An 11,247-nucleotide genomic window follows, 5' to 3' on the forward strand; every position below is an offset into this window, starting at 1 on the left:
AGTCACTAAACCCAAGCCACAAACTATCCTAAAATAGCTGTTGCCGGCGATCTGCCTCGAGTCGGAACGTAAACATTTTAGAAATATTTGACGATATTGAGCTTTTATAAAGATATCACCTTTGGTTTTGGAGGTTATCCCAACTCTAAATTTGCTGCGGCTGTCAGTCGATTTAATGTAATTAATTACATGATGTTTCGATTCATTAATCGCAAAATAAATTTGACTGTGAAAATACCCACAAAAGATTATTTAAACATATTTTTGTGTTAATTGAGAAAGTATCAAGTAGACATTTTATTTGATTAAAAAAAATGTATTACACATAAACATTTTGGCTACAACGGCACAAACATAAACTACGGAACATAAAAGAAGATAATTTGAGAAACATCTCAGTATTGTTTGTTCATACAAAACGACATGAGAGTACATTATGACAGAATAAAAATTTTTGGGTGAACTATCCCTTTAATGTTTTATTATTATTAATAATTAATTAATTAAATGATACTGGTTATTCTACTCTGTTAATTAAAAGGCTGTTTATATGCATATTCACTAACTTTTTTTTTTACAAGAAGCATACAGGCTGACAATTATCTGAACATATACATATATATTATATTGTTTAATTAGTGACACTTAGCCTGCATTTTAAAATCTTTATTTGAATGTGGCAATTAACATTTTTATTTTTAAATCTTTATTTGAATATGGCAACATAATATTGCGCTCTATAATATTTCTACGAATAAATCTCTGACAGAGACTATCAGCCAATCACTGTGTGCATAGTTAATAAGCATGCTGACATCATCCATAGCAACAAGCTTGACCCCGCCCCCTTACTCTGAGCTTCTTCTCTCTGTTCCTCAGTAAAAGTTTGTCTCAGCAGCTTTGTGAATAGGTTTTAAGAGAAAACTCTTAGCTATTTAGGAGAACTCTTAGTGGTAAGATAAATGTTTTGTGAATACGGGCCCAGATCTCTCTGTGGAGCACTGGCTGCTGTCAGACAAAAATCTCACTGGATTATTACAATTAATGGCAAAATGAATGTTTGGAAATGTAAACTGATATTTCCTACTGACACACTACAGCAAAAGATAGAAATAACCGACTTAAAACCATTTTTTCAGCTGGCGAAAATACTAGTGGCCTAAGACTTTTGCACAGTACTGTATATTTAGCATATACTAAAAAAGTTTAAGGTTAGGGAGGCAATCAGCACTGACATGACCAATCTTGAGAATTGGTGCTGGAGCACTTAACTGGTTTAGGGTAAGAAAAAAAGTCACTGCATTAGATAACAAAATATCAAAGCATGTGTCATTTTAAAGAAAGTAGCACAAGCACATTTGTCAAGTAAAATATTTCACAACATGTGAAAAAACAATTTGAAACAAAATTATAAAAATAATAGATATAAGGTTAGAAATAAGACCAGTATTAGCACTTTGTGCTAGTGAAGAATTAGTGTTCATAGTTAATGTAATGAACAACATCTGCGTGAAGTTGAGGAGAACTGCCTTCATACATCCACTAAAACTCACCAAAACACCAGTTGATTAGAAGTCATTGCAAAAATGTGTTAGTTCTGAGAAAGCACAGATGACATTCATTTTGATATTTTGTATCTAATGCAATGACATCAAGTGACTTGAAGGCACAATATGTGAGATTTTTTATTAAAATATCCAAAAACCACTAGAACAGTGTTATATATTTTGCTGACTTGTGTACTTACATTATCCCAAATGTTTCGAAGAATGTTTAAATCCAGAGAAATAAGCAATTTTAACTAGTGACACAGACCGTGTCCATAGTGTCATAGTGTCCATAACCCCTCGATTTCCAGATTTGTTTTGAAGAAAACATGGAAACACCAAAGATGCTTTAATATGTTGTGCGTTTTAATAGACCGGTGACGACCGCACAGAGTAGCATTATAACAAAACTAAATGTATCTAGTATGAGCCCTCTAGCGGCGAAAATTACATATTGTGCCTTTAAGTGTCCAAATCCATTTTCAAAGCAGAGCCAACGCTTTGAAAATGCAAACAGAAAAACAGAGATGTAATTGGATATTCTGTGTGAAGTCCCTCAGTCTCCACAGGAGAAGCTCAGAAGCAGATGGACCTATGTGAGGATCACCTGAGCAGTGTTTACCCTGTCCAAAACACCAGCCAGAATTGATCTATTGGCTGATTTATGCAGTTTGATGCGCTAAAGCCAATTTGTAGGGAATTATTTAAGTAAAGTTTGCTTTAAGTCTGTGATGTGGTTCGCTTTTAACATGCTTTTTACACTCTATTTTGATAGTCCACTTTAGACATTCTACTAACTATGAGTAATTTTGCAACTCCAAGTCAACTAGTAGTCATTAGAATATTAGTAGACTGTCTGCTTAATATCTGCACTTTATTGTGATGCTCCCCCAACAGACATTCTACTGACTAGTAACTTTGCAATTACATGTCAAGTTATTCTGCTAACACTAACCTAACTCAAAAATGCCAAGTGGTAAAAAATGGTTGTGTTTAGGTTTGGGTGCAGGTATGGCTGTCTAATCCTAATACAACTGAAAAACAACCACCCAAACTCTAAACCTAATGCTCACTAACCACTAACACTTACATTACAGCGATATCGTCAGCTTGATTGCACAGATACTATTTGAACTGAACTGAGCTGGACGATAACATCACTCAATCAGAGATGAACTGACTTTAGCTGAAAATTGAGTGTTTACTGTTGTCCTTTTGCATTGCTGTCAAACGATTAATCGCGATTAATCGCATCCAAAATAACAGTTTTTGTTTACATATGTGTGTGTACTGTGTATATTTTTTATGTATATATAAAGACACACACATACAGCATATATTTTGAAAATATTTACTTGTATTTACATGTATATGTATATCATATATAAATATATTTAATATATAAACATAAAATTTTTCTTAAATATATACATGCATGTGTGTGTATTTATATATACATAATAAATATACATAGTACACACACATATATTATGCAAACAAAACGTTTATTTTGGATGCGATTAATCGCGATTAATAGTTTGACAGCACTAATTATTACACACTAATTTTCCAATTTAATACTGTAAAGCTGCTTTGACACAATCTGTATTGTTAAAAGCACTATATAAATAAAGGTGACTTGACTTGACTTGACTAACCAAATGGAGGTGCTGTAGAAAACAAACAAACAAAAAACAAGCAAATCCAACGGAAAACCAAGCAAAAACCACACAAAACATGCAGTTGGGATTCTGGGTCAGAACCCAAGTGGATTGAAAGAACATCTCAAGTGTAATACACAACAAGTTTAATTCCAATCAGACCTTCCTAAAGCAAGATATACCACATCATTGAGGATCGCTCCGGAGCGATCAGTAGTTTCTAGCCCATAAACCTAGACTAGCCCGAACCAGGCAAAAACCACCAAGAGGTTGGCGACATTAAGTCCAAATTAACATCAGATGAATGCGCACCTTAGTTTTTATCCCTATAGTCCTAACCCAACCTTAACCTAGGGTCTACTAATACTCTAATGGCATTTAGTTGACATGTAGTTGCAAAGTTACTTATAGTTATTAGAATGGACTATCAAAATCAAGTGTTGCCTGCTTTCTGTACACTAAATGCTCTAGATTTACATTATTTTCCTATTGCATGATTCCAAATGTTTTTGTGTGTTATAAAGCTAATGATACACTATCACGCTGGAACGATGAAAATGTTTAAGGATTTTTTTTTTATCTCAAACAACAATTTTTGTGCATTCTTTAGTATTTTATAACAATTCCCAATTTATAACTTGTTGAATTAAATTTAATATAAGTGTCAACTGGTGTGCACACCTTTATTTTTAAGAGTGAAGTTACCCCAAGTAGCCTGGGGTTGCCCGAGGACACAATGGTAGTGACTCTATCTCTACCTCTATCTAGAACTAGCAACCTTACCAGCCCTGAGCCTTAATTGCTACACAACACCACCCACATAGACTGTGGTAATGCACTGAAGTAAGCTCTTGAATCACCTGAAACTTTATTTCTTTTTCTTTTATAGAAATATTGATAATTTGGTTGCACTAGGTGTGACGTTAATGACAGCAGATGACATTGATTCTCGTGCGTTTCGCTTATAGTATAAGTTAAGCCAAGGTCACTCAGCCTGCATAGTGATACCAGACTACAATTATTATTTCAACCAATAAAGCTTCAATGATATTCTTTCAGATCTTTCACAAGTGGTCTGTGTGCCCAAAAGTTCTAATGAACTTTGTGTTTGGATAGAAACCATGAATAGTCTTCTCCAACACTCAGATGGTGTTGCATTCTTCGGTTTAAAAACGGTTACAGAGAAAAGACTCACCCTGTAGTACAATTAGCGCACTCATGCTTTTAAGAAACATCTTGAAAAATTAAACACAGGTGGAAGAATAACAATTTAGAGCAGGAGTTCTCAGCTCTGGCCCCCGAGGTCCACTGTCCCCCAGAATTTAGCTTCAATCCTAATCAAACACACCTGAACAAGCTCCTCAAGGTCTTCAGGAAATTACCAGAAAGTTACTGGAAGATGAGTTTGATCAAGGTTGGAGGTAAACTCTGCAGGAAAGTGGACCTCGAGGGAAGAGTTGAGAACTCCCGATTTAGAGGTATTTCAAGGGTACTTTCTGTTGAATTAAATTTAATATAAGTGTCAACTGGTGTGCAACAGAATATTTTGTAGCACACACTCTGCCACCAATCTGGGGTGTCGCTAATACATTTTGTTTTGTTTTTCTAATGACAGGAGGCAATGCATCCACGTCGCCGTGCTTCAGGGAACCAGATATCGACAGAGCAGTGGAGGAGGCCATATATAACCCAGATATATCCAGCGTTTGTAGCCAGGATGACACAAACATTGCTCTTGACCTGGACAATGAATCTCTTTCGGACCCCCTTCCGCCTCTCCCTCCACCCCTGGAGAGCCCTGAGCCGCCTCTGCCCCGCGAGCCGAGCCCTCCTCCGCTTCCCGTGGTCAATCCGGCACGACCCACCACTCTGTCTCTGAAAACTCTGCCCCAGCCCACACCCAGCAGCACCGCGGCCTCCACCACCAGCGCCATCACCAGGGAGAATGGAGGACAAGAGTTGAGAACTCCCGATTTAGAGGTATTTCAAGGGTACTTTCTAGGTTTTTAGTATAGTGGCCACTGGCCAGACATGGAAGTGCCAAGAGAACCAGATATTCCATTACAGTGCAGCAGTAATTATTTTATGAATGATATGAATGACCAAATTGGGACAGTCAGAAAGAAACCTGGACTTATGCAACCAGGAGGTGAAGTGGAAAGAAGCAAAAGTGACCTTAGGTACATACCCTATTCTAGGGCACAACAAGACCTTAGCTAAACTGAGAGCAAAATCCGTACTGATAAGGCATGTACATCTCCAATCTGCTTTAGGTATGTTAAAACATCAACAAAACCACCTCAAGTGTCAGAATCCGACTCTAAATGCTCAAAGTCTTTTGAGCTCAAAGCCATAGTGACGTTACACCCTAAGACTGTATGTAATTCCCATGAAGAAAAATGAGCAGGATCAACTCAGCCTCAGCTATCTTTGTCTAATGTATTCTCAACTGGTATGTGTTCAGCAGCAATAGAAGATACACTTTAAAGGTGTGGTCATATTTACCATTGCTCTGCCAAATTTAGCTAATGTGACAGCACCTAAAGAGTGGCTGGGGCTTCACCCACAGAAAAACACTTTTAATATTGAATAGACTGGGCAGAAAACTAGGTCTAAGTTGTGATTCCTGCACTAGAATGCAAACAGATGGCACTTGAAAGCATACAGGTTCCTAGTAGAGAGAGCGCTCACATTCAAACTGGTCTCTATAATCTGAGGTGAAAGACCATATTGAATTAAGAGAGCCCCGTTCAAAGGCCATGAACCCAAAGTTTACACATCTTTGGCTGAGGATGCCACACACTGCCCCGAGCCTTAGATAGCAGATTGGTTCTGACCTGAATTTCCCAAGGAAACCCCTGAAGGAGAGATATTATATCCAAGAACCGTATGGCCAGAATGGTGCCACCAGCAGAAGAGAAACTCTTTCAATATGCAATATGAAAAAAATGACATGACATTGATTTGATGTAAATTTAATGTCAGACATATTGGCCTACATATACATTAAACCAATTTCAGTGTTGGATGAACTTCCTATTTTCACCCAATTACCACTGGAAGAAATTGCCATCCAAACTGAATTTAAAATGATGTTACAGCATCTTGATCAAGTCTTGACTAATATTTGACATCAAATTGATATCAAGTAAGTAAGTAAGTAAAGTTTATTTATATAGCACATTTATCTCAGCAAAGCTGACCAAATTGCTGAACAGAATCAAAGGGTTAAAACATAAAACAAGCAAGACAAACCATAAAACAGTAAAACAATAAAAACAGAGCTAAAATCCAATTAGAATGCCTGGGAGTAAAGATATGTTTTCAACATCGTTTTAAAAGTTGTAATAGAAGGTGCAAGGTGGATGTCCAGTGGCTGTTGATTTCCTATCACCCTTTGTTTTTAAACGTGAATGAGGAACAGCTAAAAAAAAACCCTGTCAGAAGATCTTAGAGATCTGGAGGATGAAAGAGGAGTAAGAATATATCAAGGTGCCCGCTGGGTCACTCTCTATAGCTTCCAGCTCCACATAGGATTCCCAACGACCCCTGCTCATGTGAACCAGAAAGACAAGGGATCATTGACCCTCCTCCTTTTTCTTGAAAAGAAGGCAAGTTCGCAAGCAGTTCAACATTAAGCACAGCTTCTGCATAGTGAAAGCCCAAACACTTACCGTGAGTGTCCTCCCTACTAATGAAACACAGGAGCACACACATCCTAAAAAAGGTCGCCAAAACACAATGGCTTCTAATCCCACAAATACAAACATAAACAGGTTCTGAGAAAGAAGAATCGGAGGACTGATGACCTTTACTTAATATCCTAATGATGTTTGGCATAGATGAAAAATTGATCATTTTGACCCATACAATGTATTGTTGGCTATTGCTACAAATATACCCCAGCGACTTAAGACTGCTTTTGTGCTCCAGGGTCACATTTGGATTGCACACTAGAGGACTAAAGATATTTTGTAATATGTACTATGTATTATGTTTTTATGTACTATAACATGACTTTCTACTAACTTTTAAGATTAACTGCTTGAGGGTGGGTGATATAACCCTTAAACTTTAAACCCCACTGTTTATATACATTGTTTAACAGTGACAGTGATAATAGTATAAAGCAAGTAGTGTAATGTGAAAAGCACTATGCCCAAAAAAAAAAAGACTTCCATTTGATTTTGATGCACCAGATTCAAGGCTGCACAAGATTTGAGAGCTATAGTGAAAGGTAAGATTTCCATATTTTGCCTGTTACTTCATAAAAATTCATAAGATTTGGAATATAACTCCAAATCTGAGCATAACTGGTGCTTTTATGTTCCTTTTGGACATTTACAGTTCATTATACAGTATTTGATGTACGGAAAAGAGCCGCTTGGACAGTCTGCTTAACTGTTGTGTTTTACTGAAGAAAAAAGCCATAAAGGTTTGGAAAGACACGAGTTAGTAAAGGATAATATAATTTCTATTCAACTATTCCTTTAAGAACTTGAGGATTTTCCCTGCAGTCAATCTATAATCTGGCAGAGCAATACTGCCCCTCTATATCAATAATTAAATAAACATATGCCAATAAGTCCTTCATCCTTACAATCCCTTTAAAAAACACCCAGCTCTTGTTTTTGATGTTGTTTATATTGTCTTCTGATTTTGTACTTCATTGCAGTAAAAAGAAATCAAATGATTTTGTATATTTGTATCATCATCAAACACGTGCAAAATAAATAAATAAATAACCAAACAAAAAAATCGCCTTACTGCCAATTGGTAAGGCGAGTCAGTCAAAGTTGTGTTTAATTAATTACATAATTACAGCATGCGCTGCATTATACAGTGCCTGTATGTACAAGAAGTTCAAAATAAGCCTCTATTAAATACCAAAAAAGTGAATCCTGTATTGTTTTCACAGTGATATAGTAATATAAACTTCTGCCTCTTAACACTCAATAAACAGAAGTGTAAACTGTGTTGGGATGCTGAAACAAAGCGATTCTACTGGACAGCACTACAGAGACAGAAGTACAACAGTAGGTGACTAGGTCAAAGAAATGTGTGGTGGAGGTTAGATTGTTTTCAGGAAAATGCGCTATAGGCTACATGATTTATTACACTCCATTTATTTCAAGGCATGAACTTTTCCCTTTAGAAAAGTGAATCTGTCCTAGTTTGATGTTGTAGCTCATCAGGGTTTATTGCCTTATCAGCTCATTTCCCTGTAATTGGCATCTGGCTGTAGTTAGGAGAAATGGCTGTCAGTCAAAGCCCTGATAACAACTGCCTTTCATTCTCATTTCCCCATTAATGTAGTCACACAGAGATATGATTTTCAGATGTTTAATATATGCACATTGCAACCACAATTTTCAACGTAAATATGCACGAAAGACCTTATATAATTTAGAAACTGAGATTATTAACATTCATTTATTCAGAATTTCTAAGTCAGAATTTCCAGATGGAAAAACCAATAGATTGCTTGATGTCAGATATTGAAGAACTAGCAAAAGCAGACTGTGTTGTCACCTTGTGTCGGCTGGATTTGGACCAGAAAGCTGTGCTTGAACAAACCGCACAGACTACAGCCGACTGCAAACTAGCATGTGTTCTGCACCTGCGTGTAAGGAATAATCTGTCTATATCAGCAGCTAACAATACAACCCCAATTCCAAAAAAAGTTGGGACATTCTGTAAAATGCAATAAAATCAAGAATCTGTGATTTGTCTCTTTAACTTTTATTTAATTGACAAAAGTACAAAGAAAAGATTTCCAAAGTTTTCACTGACCAACGTAAATGTATTTTTTTTAAATATGAACAAATTTTGATGTGGATGGCTGCAACACACTCCAAAAAAGTTGGGACAGAGGCAAAATAAAAGTGAAAAGGTTATAGAATATCCACGTTAAACTGTTTTGAAACAGTTCACAGTAAGCAGGTCAATTGGTATCATGTTTGGGTTTAAAAGTAGCATCTTACTCTTTGCGAGCAAAGCTGGATCATGGCTTATCACTTTGTGCCAAATTTCATGAGAGAAGTGTCAAAGAAATTTAAAAAATCATATTTCACAATGCAAAATCACAAAGAATGTAGGTCTTTCACCAACTACCATACGTAATATTGTGAAAAGATTCAGGGAATCCAGAGAAATCACAGTACATGTAGGGCAAGGCAGGAAAGCTCAGGTGAATGAGCCCTCAGATTGCATAAGAATCCATCATACTGCAGTGTTAAATATAGCCACATGGGCTCAGGAGTACTTCAGAAAACCACTGTCATTTACCACAGTCTGCTGCTGCATCAAGAAATGCAACTTGAATCTCTGTTACTCGAGGAGAAAGCTATACATCAGTTCTATGCAGCGATGCCGGCGGGTTCTCTGGGCCAGAGCTCATCTCAGATAGTCAAAAACACAGTAAAAATGTGTGCTGTGCTCAGATGAGTCCACATTTCAATGGGTTTCTGAGAAAAATGGATTTCGAGTTCTCAGTCCCAAAGACCAAAGGGACTATCCATACTTTCATCAGCGACAGAAGCAAAAGCAAACGTCTGTCATGGTATGGGGGTGCAGCAGAGCACCATGGGTGACTGGAATATGTGCAAAGGTACTATTGACATGGAGGCATATATTGGGATTGTACAGAGATATATATATACTGCCATCAAGATGATGTCTTTCATGGGAAGTCCATGGTTATTAGATCAAGACCATGCCAGCTCTCATTCTGCATGTGCTACACCAGCGTGGTTTCGTAGAGACAGAGTGAATGTGTTAGATCAGTCCAGATCTGACTCCTATTGAAAATGTATGACCAGTCATGAAAAGGAGAATCAGACAACGACAATCACAGACTGCTGAGCTTCTGAAGTCTTGTATCAAGACAACGACAATCACAGACTGCTGAGCTTCTGAAGTCTTTTATTAAGTGAGACTGGACAAAAATTTAGCTTGCAAAACTTTAACAATTAGTATCCTCAATTCCCAAACAATGAAACATTTGATGTGACAGTGGTAAACGTGCCTCTGTCCCAACTTTTTTGGAGTGTGTTGCAGCCATCAAAATCAAAATTTGTTTATATTTACAAAATAAAATTAAGTTGGTCAGTGAAAACATTGGAAATTGTTTCTTTGTACTTTAGTCAATTAAATGAAGGTTAAAGAGAATGTACAGATAACTTGTTCTTGATTTTATGGCATTTCACAAAACGTCCCAACTTCTCTGGAATTGGGGTTGTATAACCTTTTTACTTTTATTTTGCCTCTGTTCCAACTTTTATAGAGTGTGTCGCAGCCATCAACATCAAAATGTATTTATTTTTACGAAATACGTTTAAGCTGGTCAGTGAAAACATTGTACTTTTGTCATTTAAATCAAAGTTAAAGGGAATTAACAAATCACACATTCTTGATTTCACTGCATTTTACAAAGTGTCCCAACTTTTTTGGAATTGGGGTTGTATATATTTGTCATTCAAAAGGAGAACCCAAAACAAGGATATACGTAGATATATGAAACATAGCTTACTTACCAGTGCTTGCTTACCATTTTGTATATCAGCTATGTTGATAACTTATTTCATTCTAAGCTGCCGCTGACGTAAGCCCCATGAGAGCCGACATGAGGAACACACCAAAAAACACTTTACACACCAGCCTGTCTCAACTTTTAACACAAGGGTCGGCAACTCTGGCCCGCCAGAACAGGACTTAAGTTTTCAAACCTGATTCTGCAGGTGATACACCTCTGTGACTCTTTATGCAGATGATCTCTGCTTCCATTCAACACTACAAACATTTTGGCCTTCAGGCATAGCGACGCGCCGGCCTGGGTCATTCTTCTTTGGTCGCATCAATGGCAATGTCAACTCAGCGAATCTCCGATCATGCTAGGACGTCTCCCGTAGGCGACGCACACCGTTCTCATCCAAACAACATGAGAAATTGGCAAGGGCTACCCGTTTATAGATGGGGCAGGCCAAGAAGTTAGTCCACTGTTAGATCCAACTGCCCACACTTCTAACGATCGGCTGAAT

General features: G+C 37.2%; 1 protein-coding gene across 1 annotated transcript in view; it reads left to right on the forward strand.

The window, feature by feature from the left end:
* The window catches only part of LOC107674862 (BTB/POZ domain-containing protein KCTD12-like), a 21,325-nt gene extending 16,107 nt beyond the window's left edge, over window positions 1-5,218 (forward strand). Inside the window, exon 3 of the mRNA XM_016468989.1 lies at window positions 4,824-5,218. Within this exon, the coding sequence (XP_016324475.1) occupies window positions 4,824-5,218 (395 nt within the window). The remainder of the gene's footprint in view (window positions 1-4,823) is intronic.
* Window positions 5,219-11,247: the final 6,029 nt, after the last annotated feature.

Source organism: Sinocyclocheilus anshuiensis, unplaced genomic scaffold (assembly GCF_001515605.1).
Source record: "Sinocyclocheilus anshuiensis isolate Anshui unplaced genomic scaffold, SAMN03320099.WGS_v1.1 scaffold1133, whole genome shotgun sequence".
NCBI classification, from domain to species: Eukaryota; Metazoa; Chordata; class Actinopteri; order Cypriniformes; family Cyprinidae; genus Sinocyclocheilus; species Sinocyclocheilus anshuiensis.